The 15,108-nt window shown below is 36.5% G+C and overlaps 1 protein-coding gene across 24 annotated transcripts in view; it reads right to left on the reverse strand.

Moving 5' to 3' along the window:
- cadpsa (Ca2+-dependent activator protein for secretion a) overlaps window positions 1-14,772 on the reverse strand; it is a 134,888-nt gene extending 120,116 nt beyond the window's left edge. For 3 of the 24 annotated variants that reach the window (XM_006630633.3, XM_069189327.1, XM_069189332.1), the window contains exon 1: window positions 13,998-14,749. In XM_006630633.3, coding sequence (XP_006630696.1) covers window positions 13,998-14,333 — 336 coding nt within the window. In that variant the 5' untranslated portion in view covers window positions 14,334-14,749. Of the gene's footprint in view, window positions 1-13,997 lie in introns of all 24 variants that reach the window. The other 21 variants (XM_069189329.1, XM_069189334.1, XM_069189335.1 and 18 more) reach the window with 16 other exon arrangements.
- Between the last annotated feature and the right edge of the window lie 336 nt (window positions 14,773-15,108).

Consider the following 15,108-nt stretch of genomic DNA (forward strand, 5'->3'; position numbering starts at 1 on the left):
CATTGTTTAAAAATGCTTTTCTCTCATTCATATTACAATACTTTACTGTTCAATGACTTTGTCTTCCTTCGTTTTCCATAGCAGTGATCTGCTGTGAAATTCCTTCTGTCTCTTTCAAATTACCTGAGGAAACCTGATAAACGGAAAAAGTCATTTAGGTCCTTATTTGTGGTGGCCTCAATGTGCCCTTGAATGTCTCTTACTGGGGAGGAAATGCAAAATTTGCAATATCCTGTCATTATGATATTCAGACCACTCTAGGGGAGTTTACTCAATACTGTACACGACCTCTAAAGGGCACTCCTTTCTCTAGATATTCCCAAGAGACAAGCACTCGGGCTTAGAAAATCAATCAGAAGAAATACAGTATACAATATCTTTTGGGCAAGCCATTTTCCTGTAGGGGTAATTCTTAAACAATAGCAGCCCGAGATGGACACGTGCAAACAGTTCTCTCAAGTGGCAAGGAAGATGGCAGGAGCTCCTCTTTCTGTAGCAAAGGAAGTATTCTGTAGCATTATGTTTCAATAGCTTCTTCAGAATCATCATTGCAGGGGATTGATCCACATTCACAGTGATCCTGCACTGTAATCCTACAAGGCCCTGGGCGTGTCTGTACAGTATGTAACAGCAAGCTGCTAAATCTCTGTAATCAGCTGATCTGTTCGGGGAAATCAAGGTAAAGCAGTTAGCTAGTAGCCACATGGGAGAGCAGAAGACTTAAAAGCAGACTTTGATAACTCTCCAAGGAAATCTAAGCAGTGGACGAGTTATTTTTATTCCATGACCTGAAAATGCACATAAATACTGGTACAGAAGGAATAATAGGATAAGGCATTTGTGCTAGGTAACACTGTTTCGTAGTTAATGGGAACATTGAGTATTTAATTTCCAAGAATTCATAATTTCATTTTTTCCTGGGCATTTTAATTTTTATGAAATTTGAAAATGTCCATTGCTAACCTTGGGCATTTACAAAAGTCAAAAACACTGTACACCCACACTAAATGCTAAAGTTAGAATTTATGATACAGAAATTATGATGAAAGAATGATTCTAAATTAGCAATCCTAGTAAAAGTGAAAAATATAAGTCATTGTAACTTTTCTAAATCTGATTTCCTACCTGCACTAAGGTACTGTATGTTTAAAACTACAATAACATATAAACATGTTAAAATATTTTTAAAGGCTATTCTTTCCTTTACATGGTAGTGTCTGTATACAAGTAAAATAAACTTTTCACCACTAAAGATTATCCAACCTCAGTTTTAAATCTACAATCTTTAAATTGTAATAAATTCTAATAATTTTTAGTGTTTCCAATTGCAATCTGGTCTTTTATGATTTCCAAAGGTTTTAGAAGCAGAGTCAGTGAAGGATTGTTGAGGCTCCTTGTAGCTGAAGAATTATTCATGACACTTTAAAATAATAAATAGCAAAACGGTTTTATAGATTTTGTGAAGAGAAGATTGTACTGAAAGGTCAAAGCTAATAGTATTGTTTGCTTAAGTTATCATTTTTCTTGTGATGTAATCTGACATGCATTGATTTGGAACTAGAAAAACGAGGTAAAAACATACAGTATGTAAAACAAGCAAATGGTTTCTATTATATTAAAGTAGTTTGTTTATTTTTACACTAAAGGATAGCAAAAATTCCTCCTGTAATGTACAATGTATTGGGCTGTATATATATGTACATGTACAGTAGTTATTCTTTGTTATTTATACTGAAGTTTATTACAATAAAGACATTAACACATGCTGAAACATTATCAATGTACAAAAATCTTTTTGATTCCAACACTAAATGCTATCCTAATATACTATTTCCGATATTTCTCCTATTTGCTGTTAAAACTAAGTTTAAGTAACTGATTACACATTTAACAGACTTAAACAGCTGACTCATTCCACTTCAAGATTTTGGTGCAGACCAATTTTGTTGCTTCTGTTCCAGGTTCCCCATCAATTCTGCTTCTTATGCTTTTATCTAAATTGGAATGTGATGTCATGATTTGTTAACCTACTCAAACTAGACTGTGTCATTCATCACCTGATATATTGTAAAATATCCACAATATATCATATACAAGAACAAATATTCTGCATAAAAGGACATTGTTTTCTGATAGAGCACCTTTTAATATCTCTATATGGTATATTGCATAAGACACATACTGTACAGTATATGTAGTAATCTCACATTAATAATCAAAAGGAAGGAGTTTATGATTTGAATAGTTTAAATAGTTATCAGCAAGGCCAATAGAGAATGAATTAACATTATTGCTATAACTAAAATCACAAACTGCAGTATTTTCAAAAGTTCCTTCTATTCATAATAAGATGAAAGGATGTTAAAATTTTTCTATGTGTCTGATAAAGAAAACGTGTATCCTTAAAGCCAAAGCTTCTGTTCCTAGCAAGGGTGATAATGGGTTTGATGGGAAAAAGGAAGAGTTTTTAGTTCATACCAGACAAGCACTTTCTGTAACACTGCCACAATCCCATTTCTCAGTTTAAGTTAAAACACTGTTCAGGCAAAGCATCTATAATTTGTGACCCATAACAGGACAAGGTTATTTATTTGATAAAATACAGTATAAAGCATGGATTTCACCAAAAGGTCTTCAGAGATTATAAAGAATTTACTCTCTGTGTAAAGACAAAGATTAATTATTATCTGTTATGATAATTCCTCAGAAATTGTCCAAAAGTGCTGGTTTATCATGCATACTGTATATAACTAACACTAGCACGTGTCTCCTATTTTAAACAATTACCTCCAATTCTGTGTGCAGCACTGTCTTTTAAAACGCATTAACCCTGTTTTTTATTCCATTTTCAGCATTTAAGAACCCTGCTGTGTTCCAGTTCTCAGTCTTCTTCCTCATCACTGAGAACTGGTAGCGGTGCAAAATATTTCATTTATTGTGTAATTGACATTCTGCTGAGGGATGAACTCATGTTTGTGAAGAGACACAGTGCCAACACAGAGGATTCTTGCCTCATCAAAGGGTTTTGTCTGACCTCAAAACCAACAACAACAACAACAACAACAATAACAAAACCCCACAGCAATCTGATTCACTCATAGGTTGGTAAGTCTTGAAAAAACAGCAAACAATTTTAAACAGCAGCTGTATTTGCTGAAATCCATAATTAAATTTGTGGTTAATGCAATATGAGTGTATATTTGGAATATTCAGCTCTGTTGTGCAACCTTCTGTCTGGTCTATGGGGGTGCAGAGTTGCTGACTGCCATCTGCAATTTGTAGAGTTGAATCAGAAGATAATCAAGTCAGAGAAGCAACATTTGTATTCAGCATTTAAGGGTCAGAGGGCAATGATCTCACTTATTTTGCAACTAACAAATATATGTTTTTGCCTTAATGCATTGGATCAAAACAGATGGACGAAGTCAGATGCTCTGAAAGCAATTTAATAAATCTGGCCTTAGTTTTTCAGACCAGTATTGTATAATACCCAGACCACTTGAATAACTCAGGGGTATCTAACTAATATAATGTTTGTGAGTTTTTTAAAGATTCATATTGGAAAATCACCTTCCAGTAACTTTTCAGTGGAGTTTTTTCTGGGAGTAGAGCTGAATTTAAATTAATAAATACACGCCTATCAGCATCAGTACTCAGGGTGTCCTCAACTCTTAGGTTCCCCAGTTCAGACTTGTTGCCATTTGACATGCTGCAAAGTAATTGTGTTTGAGGAGTGCCAGCTATATTTATAACAGTGCATTTCAGTGGAGAGCTTTAATCTGTGTAATCGCCTCAAAGAAGATTTCATTTCGGAAGGGAAAAGCAATTACCATTTCATTTACACGAGGGTGCCTTTCTAGGGTTTCCATTTGTCAGGAATATGGGTGCTGTCAGTCCACTGTGACTGCATTGACTCTAAAGGTTTACGTACAAGGAAGGCAAATGAGTCAACAACTTGTCTTAATCTAAGCTTTTACCTCAGTGCCTTACCCTTCATTGAAGAGCTTTCACCAGATGTTACATAACGGATGAATAAAAGCAAATGGATACATAATCTGAGATTAGAGGCAGTAACAACACAGGGTGCATCTAACTGCAGGCTGGTCTTGTCCCTTGCAAACACACATACACCCACATACATTGAGAGGCTCATTAGAAGCGTCAGAAGAAATTATTTGCTTTCTCCCTCAGTGGCATTATCATACAAACAGGCTGTGTATTCTCTACACTGTAAGCATGTCATCTGGATTTGCAGTCTTTTAGGTTTTCTTTTCCAATGACACTCATTGGCTTCTAAAATAATAAAGTTATATAGAATAAACACATATTTTAAAATCATGTTTTGCACATCCATATCCTTATGGATGGCATTATTACAAAGATGATATCATTTTTCCAACAACTTACATAATTCCTGATGGCCAGTTCCCAAAAACAAGGAATCAGAAAACAGATTTGCTTCTCCCTTACTGTGCCAACCAAAGTCAGCTCATATTCTCTTCACAGCTCCCGTACAGTACATGGAGTTGCACAGTGTCTGTGGCATATGAGGACAGGTGTGAGAAAACATAGCAAAGCCACGTTTCAATTGTGTTAGATTTGCATTCTGCTTCCTTTTGATCTTGCTACACACAGAGGGTCATATCAATGTGGCTCACTGAATATGCCCGTTTAGAGATGTGGATGGCCATTCTTTTAAGTGCCTTTTCTGATTTTCAGTCTAGCGCCAGTAGTTTTTTGCTAGCAAATAAATCAAAGATCCTTGTCTGTTTCTTTTTTTGTTTCATGTTTCATCATTTTCTTTGCACTCCATAGCATGGTGCTTATTTCTTTATTGACCCAGGGCTTTTACCTGATCAAGCTTAACCCCAGTGTAATTTCAGTCCAAGGAAGCACTTTTCTTCAGTTTGAATCAAAGCTCAGTGTCTGAGACATAAGCAACACGTGGCTGCACAAAGTCCCTGACTGTTGTGTACCCATGGGAGAAAACACACCATTATCCAGCACTCTTGAAGTCTGAAAGCATGATAATAGCAATGGGAGCTGCTGTAATTTCTTATCACTTTATGTAAAAAAAGCTTCTACCTAAATGTCTGACCTGTTTCATGGGCTAACAGAAATCATTATATGCATCCTGTGTTGTAAGTGTGACAGAATTCTAACTGTTTATATTTGAAAGATGTTTGCCTGTTTACAGACTGCAACCACATCCCTTGAGGTGCTTACAGTATAATTTAGATGCATGTATCTTGTGTCAAATCTGGAAGCAGGATAAGTGTTTTTCAGTAGTAATAATACTACTACTAGTACAGGCCGAGAACTTAGGCTCAGAACAAATATCCTGGTTGCCTTGTGGAGCCCCTGCTTGTCTGTGATGAAAGAAGTACAGTACATAGCCTATTGCTCCTCTCAGTCCTTTTAAATATGTGGACTACACTGTCTAATTGCACTGTTCATTCAGAATTAATCCATTAGCTTCATCCCCGACGGTGATCCCTGACAAACCCTTTTCATTGACATCAACTAAACTACAGTAGTAACTAAATAACTAAAATCAAGTTTAAAAAAAGAAAGAACTGTCAATTCAATATTCAAGTGTTGTTCTTGTTCTACGTGCAAAACCCTGTCTTCCCCACTGACACAAAAGCTAGTACAGGTGTAGAAGGTAAAGCAAACATCACAAATGGGGAGTAAACATCAGGACAATACTGCCACCTGATCTTTGTTGACTTTAGAAACATGGTAAAGAATAGGATTGCAAAGAAGTTAATAGCTTAAAAAAATCCTAATACATTTCATACTATATATTACTGGGATACCTAGAATTAACATTAATTTGGATTTTAAAAGTTATAATCTGAAGAGAACTCTCCAAAAGCTCTGAACTCTTTTAAAATTCCTTTTTGTCATGATACACAAATCTGACCCTCTCATTTGCGTATTATGTATTTTGAGGGGCTATCATGACCCAAGGGAATGTGGTTTTTGCTATCTATTGAAAACAGTCAGATCAACTTTTTGTTGATCTGAGAGTTTATATTGCCAGTAGATAGGACTATGCTGTCCAATCCATTTTATCCTTGGAGGAAACTGAGACTGATTTTGAAAGCTAAGGAAAAGACAGGAACTGACCATACTTTGCAACTAGTTTGCAAAAAGAGCTGCCCTTGTTCATCAATTAAGATTGTAAATAGGGCGATGTATGTGTGTGTGTTTTAAAAACTTGAGAAATCAGGTCTTTGCCCTATCCATTAAAATGCTTTTGCCCATGTATGCACATGTACAGTATTAGTATTATTTGGCACACAGTCAATTCTGTCCAGTATATTGTTTTCATCTAGGCTCTGAAAAACAAAGCCTAACCCTTTAGAGAGTTTTGCTGTCCCTAAGCTGAAGCTGAAGCAGAGACTGGAGCCAGAAACACAAAGCAAATACAATGACTCTGTTTGCTTTATTCAGATGAAACTATGAAAAAAGCAGTAAAATATTTACACTATACCTCATAAGCAGCTTGTAATTACATCTGGAAGCCAGAAACAATTGCCATTTTTGCATTAACATAACAAAGATATTTACATGACATTTTTCTCTTTAACATGAATGATTTGGTTATATTAAAAAAATAATACAAGATGGTGTATTTGATTTAAAATGTTATTAAGACCTGACAGTGGATAAGGCTACTGATAATCATCAAATGAAATATTTTGGTTCGAAATGCTGGAAAGCAGGGTGTTAAATATTACATTGTGAAAATAGAGTCTCGAATCCGCTTTAGAGTGATGTACAAACACTATTCATCTACATAATAGGGACAGCCAAATGACAGATCTGTTTTAAAATGGCTCCTCTGTAAGATTACAGTGCTAAATAAATGATGAAGCCAGATATGGGATGGCTGAAGTGGGTTGTAAAAAGGTGTGATGCTGAATGCTATCTTCTTCGAAATCACAGGGCATTTGCGGTTCTTGCTAAAACCTGCCACCTCACAATGTGCTGCAAGAAAATCTAGACGTGGTAAGACATAGCTCTACACTTAAATATCTTAAAATGCTGAACTCATATTTAACACACATTCAAACTGCCGAAATACAATAAAAATATGAAGGTGGTAGTAGTTAGACCCACCATTTTACATTTCTATGAATACAAAAACAGAGTACAATTTTGGCTTTTGCAAAAAGTCTTTAAATTTAGGTTAGTTCATTTTACTCCTTAAATGGGAACAAGTAGTAGAAGTCTAAGTAGGACCCAAAGGTGTGGATGGCTGCTTGTTAGTCCAAAACCTAATGTTTTGAGAATGTGCAGCAATAAAACACTAAGCCAATGGAAGTAATATGGAATGGAATGGAAAAACAATATTTAACCAAATGATGCCATGTAGTCACAAGGCTAACAGAATTTGCACAAAGAAATCTCAGACATCCTCACAAGAGTGTTTGCTGTATATTTTCTTGCTTCACAATCCCATGGTGCAAGAGGAAGCTCTGCCTCTGCCGGTCCCTGTGGTATCCGTGTTATCTCTGAAGCGGTGCAACTGTCGTGGGTTTACAATAATGATCCTCCTATAATGTATGAGGTAATGCTACAAATTACATCACCAGAGATCCATTGTTCTGCCCGTGCATAAAGACAAAGCACAGTGTGGGCACAGGCATTGTTTTTCAATGGCAGCATTCTTCTTTTCCAAAAAACAAAAATAGAACGCGTTTACTTTAGCAAGATGTCAGCAGACCAAACAATTTATGTCAATAATAATGACTTACTCTTCTTATCCAATTAACAGTCTTCCGAGCTTCTGTTTTTAATCATGAATACGCTACCCTAAAGAGTGTGGAAAACAAGTGTTATTTCTTGACTTTCTAGAAACTTCAAAGGTAATGATTTAGTAATGAGCTGAGAAATGGGATTCTGATATCTCAGAAATTCCACAAGCTGCTACTGCGAAGACATGTACTGTGCAGCACTGTTAACCACAGTATACTGTAGCCTGCAAAAGGGATAAAGCGGACTCATTCTCAATTAAACTACGAACCTCTGTTTCACTGTAAACTCATTGCTTACTTGACCAAAGCAGATGTGATGATGGTCCAGATGTTATTCTTGTGCACAGGTGTATTTTTCTGCTTCTGTGATAATTGAACTACAAATGTATACAATGGCCAATGGGCAGCAAGCACTGTGTTTGGTTCCTGTGTGTAAAGATTTTCTGATCTGTACCTAGGCCTACCTTGCATCACTCGTCTTGCCCACTGTGAAGCTGTATAAATTACACACTGATCTCTCCATCTTGGAGTGTGAACACCTTGTTTCCATGAATTATGCAAGCTCAAATTAGCCATTTTAGAACAAAAGACAGCAGCTGCTACGAGAGCACAGTGTGTCACCAAAGAGACAGAAAGCTGAGCTCCATGCAGGAGGTACAGGGAATCTGTCTGCATATCTCAGTCTATCTGTAGTGAAGGTGTATCTAAATATTTAGTGCACATACAGTATACAAATCATAGTTGTTAGAAATGTTGATAGTTTAGCTTTAGAAGAAAGCTCCCACGGTGACAAATTATAATTATAATGTTGACACACCATATCTTGCTTACTCTGTCCATACTTAGATTTCATATTTGACTACAAAGTTAATGCTCTGTCATACAGGGTTGTACTATAATCAAATCATAACATTAGATAAAGCATAGAAAATGTTTGAGATTTACAGTTTGAACACCCCCAGATTGGGTGTCATATGGCAAATACAAATTGTGGTTATGCCTAAAACCAATTTGAGACTGCTTTGGGGAGCTCATTAGAATATAAGAACACAAGAATGGTTAAATATGAGAGGACACCATTTGTAACCATTGTTTGATTGCCAGTAGATAAGTGATCCAAGGATCACAAACAACATTGCTAGGGAGCTTACTCCCACAACTCTCTGAAAAAAGTGCCTAGTTTTCATCTTTAATTACATTTCCCTATAGTCTCCACTTCGACTTCTGGCATGGGTTTCACCTTTGGTGCTGAAGAAGTACAATGGATTTAGTATAACAGAATCAGGTACCCTAAAAGACTTCTCTGTTGAATCCTGGAAAGATTCAGTTCTTTCAGTCTGTCAGAATACGGCATTCCTTTAAACCCAGGAAATTGTCCTCTTTTCTGGACTGATCCCAGAAAAGCAATATCGACTTTTTTCATGTGGTGACCAAAACTGTATATAATATTGGAAAATTCACGGTTTAGCTGTAATACATATATTATACTAGAATTTATGTTTTTGCTAGGCTCAGTACTTGTCTACATTAAATTCCATCTGCCAGGAGTGTTCCAAGTCTTCACATTTGTCTAACTTCACTCTTGTCTCAAATGTTTCAAAGTTGCAGGTGTAGCATGTTGCTGTTGCTGTTGGACACATACTGTACTTTCCTCATTTACGTTCAGAAAAAATGCTTAACACATTCTACTTGTCACATTTTATTCATTTTAACTGAGAGAAGGGATTTAAGCTCCCTTTTCACCACCAGATTCCTTTTGCTAGAAAAGTGAAGAGAGATCCCATCTTTTCCACATGCACCGGCTCAGTGGAATATAAAAGACAATAAACTCATGAGTGAAGTGCATGACCCTCATTATTAACCTGTGTTGAACCTCTAATAGATTATTGACTGATAGAAAGTATGATCATCTTATGAAAGATTGAACTAGAAAGAGCTGTCTAATTGTTCTCAGCATTACAGCTTGGACTACATTAAAGCTATATTCACCTATTTCCAACCACATTGGTTTGAATCGTTTTGCACCAATCAGACTGAAAGCACAACACTCTTCTAGTCTCCATTAAATTTATGATGTATGAAGTATCATATAACTATCTCAAGCAAATTCATAATATATTTTCTGGAGACAGAAGAACATTGCTTAAGCTGCAGCCAGATAGCATGAATATATTTATAATGGTATAAGCATTTGCCATTTTTCTCTTTAAAGATTAAGAATTTCCTTTATATGTCTTCTTTCCCTTGGCCTCTGCTGAAGAGAGGTATGTTTCCAAAAGATAGCAAGAAGAGGATTTATCCATTAATTTAGATTTTGCAAGCATGGTTAAAAATGACTGTAACATACAGTACCAAAATACAATCTGATTTCTCCAGTGGTCACAGTGTCATAAGTTAATTGAATCTTAATTGCTTTGAGGTCGCTCATTCCTGGAAATGATATTTAATATTTTTAGGATATGTTTCAGACATTTTATTTGAATTCTTGTATTGCACCCATGGCCAAATTAGTATCTCAAGAATAATAACAGTTTAATGATTCTGTAATAGTTGTTGTTCTCAAGAGAAACAGTCAATGTTATGTAATAATCTTATTTAAAAGTTAGAAATCCATTGTTTATTTATTTTTAATTAATTAAAAGAATAAATCCATTTTGTGGTATAAACTAAAAATAATCAATAATGTTTCACAATATCACATAACATCCAGATAAAATATAAGACTCACAAACTTATTCACAACATTTGCTCTGCAAAAAAAATCTTAAATCAAAAAGCAATGAATAAAATAGAATTTTCTGGATAAACAATGGCTTATACAGCAATTACTTCTTTGTTGTATTTGTCTTTTCAGGGTCACTGGACTACACTTCAAGGAGCAGCAGCTGAAGTTTAACAATTAGACGTTAAAGCTGCTCTCTTTCTGATATCAGTATGCCAGGAGCTCAAATACTTGCACACTTAACAGGTCATTATCTGGCATCAGAAGAGCCATCTGTTTTTATATTTGTGTCCAATAGTTTAGTAGTGACTTTATTCTAACACTTTTGGGAAATGTTAAAATTAATACGCTGTCCGTTTTCTGTTTTTGTTTTCAACAGTTCTCGGGTTCTGTTATGGTTATGGTTAGAAAATGAGGAATTTTGCAAATAGGGAAGGGTTTGTGTTACACAGGGCTGCACATTTCCAGGTTAATATTATCCTATCCTATCAATCTTGAGATTAATAGATTCATACTGTGGGAAGGTTTCTATAGTTAGATACAGTAGTACTATCCCAAACATGTTCTATCTGCTATGGAATTTATCAGCTCAAAGCTTGACATTCTAAGAATCAATGTTCATGAGGAAAAATGAGCTATTACTGCAGAAGCAGTCAGGAATCACTTGATGCTTGGCTCAAGGACTTGATGCTTTATTGATTCAGACCCATCTGGTGTGCCCATGGTAGTCCTACTCAAGCATCACTTTAATAGCCATTCTATCAATTTTTAGTACTACTGTTCAGTTGTACTCAAAGCATTTATTTACCAATGAGATTGTATGTTGTATAATTAGAGAGACTATGATATTAAGATGGAATCTGTGCCTGTTGAACAAAGTACAATAATATATGTGGCCATGCAGGTAAATCCACAAAAATGTTGTAGATAGCTTCCAAATCTCTATTCCATGTTAATGTAATTTCATAAAATTATAAATGTGGATGTTTAATGGCCTACCAAAGATACCCTAGCAATTATGAAACATCTACGTTTCCACTCTAACAGTAGACCTAGTGTATGCATGACTGTCGCTGAGAATAGAGGTGATTGAGGCTGTCGGGAAGTGATTCAGTATTTAGTGCCTAAAATGGCCTCCATTCCTCCCGAGGAAGGTATTCCATTATCCAGCTCACATTAACACAGAGGAAAGCTATACAGTATGTTCACAGGGCTACAGAAGTCATCTTGATGGATGTCATCAGTTAATTTGGTTAGAAATGTTTACTTATTTCTTTCCTTTTTGTTTCAAGACAGCATTTCAAAGAAGTCACACAACTTCTTTAAATATTAGCAACACATATGGCACAGTATGTTTAAGCAAATTTAAAGTATGGTTTGAAATTCACCCATTAAAAAGTGTTGTCCATTAAAGATTCTCTGTGATCAAGATGACCCCTACTGTATAGTATAACTACTCTAAAACCTAAATAACTCAATTTGTAAATCAAAAGATATTGGAAAGCTTTCAAATTAAATGTAAAAGAAAAAAAATATTTCCAGACTTGTGTATTTTTAAAATTTTAGCTCCTGTAGATGAAGTCTAATGCATATCCATGAATGAATTGTGAATCCACATCCACATAATGAATGCCCAGTACAGTATATTATATAAATACATTGTGTGCTATACATAAAGGGGTCAATTCTGACAATAACTGTGTTCTTTTTATTAGCATGGGGATTTGTGAGTTGGATGTGACTGTTTTGTTGGTTTTAAAGGAGAATAACAGCAGCACAATATGATTGCATGGTCCTGTTACAAAAAAACAGGACAGCTTAACCATGAACAGACTGGGCTTGAAAGGAATAATTGCTTTATTATTATTGATCCAAAAAATGATATTTCCCAGACTGACTGTTAAAGAAGTAACGAAGAGACTTTTCAATGTATGTAACACACAGTATATTCACAGAAGCCCTCATCCTCTGCACGGAGCATTGCACCACTGAACATACACAGATAACATTTTAAATATTGCAGTGCAAGTTTGATTATGATTTTTTTTTACAATTGTACATGCACAATACAAATAACATGGACCAACTATTGTGAACTTTTATTATATTTATTTTATAAATTTAAAAAAGGATAACTTTATTTTTAGCTATTACTCCGCTGCAGTAGTCAACACTGTATGCTGTCTTGAAACATCTAGTGCAATGATCCATTAAAAAGCGGCCTTCAGCTCAACATACAAAGACCTGTGCACTAGGATATAGGAATAGTTCAATATTTGAAACTCAACACATATCATGGTATGGGTACACGATATTTCTTATCCAACAATGGGCCGTTCTATTATTCAGGTTGTTGAATGTCATACAGTATATTAATACCATTTCTAATACATTTGCAGGACCTGCGCTTTTCACAGCAAGGACAAAATTCTACCATGCGCTCCTCACTTTAACAGGCGCCACCTAACGGGACCAGGGCACTAGATAGTTGTAAAATAAATTAACTTACATTATAAAGAAGGTACGTGAGATTTCATGATATTAATAAGGAAGCGCCTAGGGCCCACTATATTTGCGATACACCATTTATTCAGGAAAATTTGTTTTCGGCATTATTAACTTAAAATTCGCAGTTAATTTAGGCACAATCAACACCAGCGACCAAAAACATTAATAAAGTGAAGACGTTAGAAATATATTTTTTTTAATCTTAACGAACAAAACATCTATTTTTAAATAAATGGCGGCAACTTAATCATCTGAACCCCTTATAAGTGTTTCTTGTTTAATAAATGTATGAGCTATGAAGCCACCTTGTGAAATAACTAACGGCTACTCAAAGGACAAAGGAGAACGGCTCGGGAAAACTGTTTCTCTTCACGTTGTCCTAAATGTCGTCTCCACGCTTTTGCATAGCTATAATGCACAGCGCCAGACTTCAGATCTTTAAATCACATGACTTAGGTAAGGTCTATGACAATGACACGACTTTATTGTGGTATTTTTTAGCGTGTCGATTAAACCTAGCAGGAACCCGATATGTAATATTTTTCAGTCACGGCAAAACATTGTAGACATGATATTGTACAGATTAATACACGTATTTTATGTTTTGTAACTGCATGACATCCGAGCGTTTATGTGGTATGTTCCTTCAGTGAGAGGAAACACTAAGCCCTTTTCACGGAGCAAATCCAGTTTACAATCTCTCAAATATGCATGGTGTTGCAGTCCCAGTTCTTCGACTATATAGTCCACTATAGCGCTTTATGTACAGTAGCTATGATACCCGTGGACTATGTTACAGCCTTAGGTGCATTTTGAAGAAATGAAAAACACAGTGAGCTTTCAGAATTTATAGGTGATGTGTTTAAGAGGACAAGGGGTTTATGGATATTAATGGAATTTTATTTTTAGTGTTTGGAAGCCTCCAAAATACACCCCACGGAGAGCTTTTTTTCGCTCCCGCTTCTGTTTGCTGAGATGGGTTTCCTTTTTTATACACTTACCTTTTGCTGTCGTCTCGCCATGTCTGTTGGTTGTTTTGCATTGAACGGGTAGGCAATGCACCTCATCACAAAGACATATAGCTGCAGCTTCTTCTTTCTTTCCTCCTCCTCCTTCTGCATTTTTTCCATCTCCTCCTTCTCCTTCTCGCTTACCACCGAAGGACTCGGGCTGGATGGGCGGACGCTACTGCTCCGACTGCTGGGCTGTAGCCCGCCGGAGCTCTCGCTGGTCCGGCTTGGGGAAAGCCGAGCTCCGGCCGGAGGTGCCATTACCTCTTTGCTCTCCTCTTCCACTATCTCGTCTGATTCCTCTTCGCTGGACGACGGATCCAACATTTTGGGTTTTGCAGTTGTTTTCTACAGTGGTAGCTACCTAGCTAAGATGAAAGATGCAGGACCCGAAGGATATGTAGTGGCAGCAAATGCAGATGAAAAAGAGCGTTGAACAGACTGTATGAAGTCCAGCACCCCTGCTTAAAAGCTATTAGGAAGGAAATCAAAAATCCTGGTATTAATAAGAAATCCAACCTGCTCCTGTTAGTTACAGAGATACAAGGATGCGATGTAGTCGGACGCCTGACGTTGAAAGCGCCCTGTATAGCTGTTTGTATTGGCAAGGCAATCTCCCCCTACCGAACGCGGCTGTTGCTGCTTACGTGTTTTCTGTATTTTAACTCTCCAGTCACCGCCAGGGATCTCTGAAAGGGATAAGGTATTAAGGAAAAGGGGAGGGATGTAGAAAGAGTGAAAATTTTCAGGATCGAGGCTCATCCATTGACTGCCTCTGCTTCCTGCGGGAATCTGTCAATGGTAACCGATCGATAGCCACATCCTGCTATGCGGTGTCTGAAATGCAGGGGCACAGGGAGCTGTCCAGGGTGCTGAATCGAAATGTTGACCGTATTGTAGGCTGCAGAAGGCTGGTGCTGTCCCTCGCATTGACAGTAAGCAGACTTAGCTTGGCATATGGCTCTCACATAATAATACTAAAACAATTGCCAATTCAAGTTGCAGACCCGCAAGATTCACCGCTTTCATCCCAATTGTATGTACAATATTAAGTCTGGGCTTGACCTGTTCAATGTCGTCTTGGATTTGTTTTGCTTTTGAT

Source organism: Lepisosteus oculatus, chromosome 4 (assembly GCF_040954835.1).
Source record: "Lepisosteus oculatus isolate fLepOcu1 chromosome 4, fLepOcu1.hap2, whole genome shotgun sequence".
NCBI classification, from domain to species: domain Eukaryota; kingdom Metazoa; phylum Chordata; class Actinopteri; order Semionotiformes; family Lepisosteidae; genus Lepisosteus; species Lepisosteus oculatus.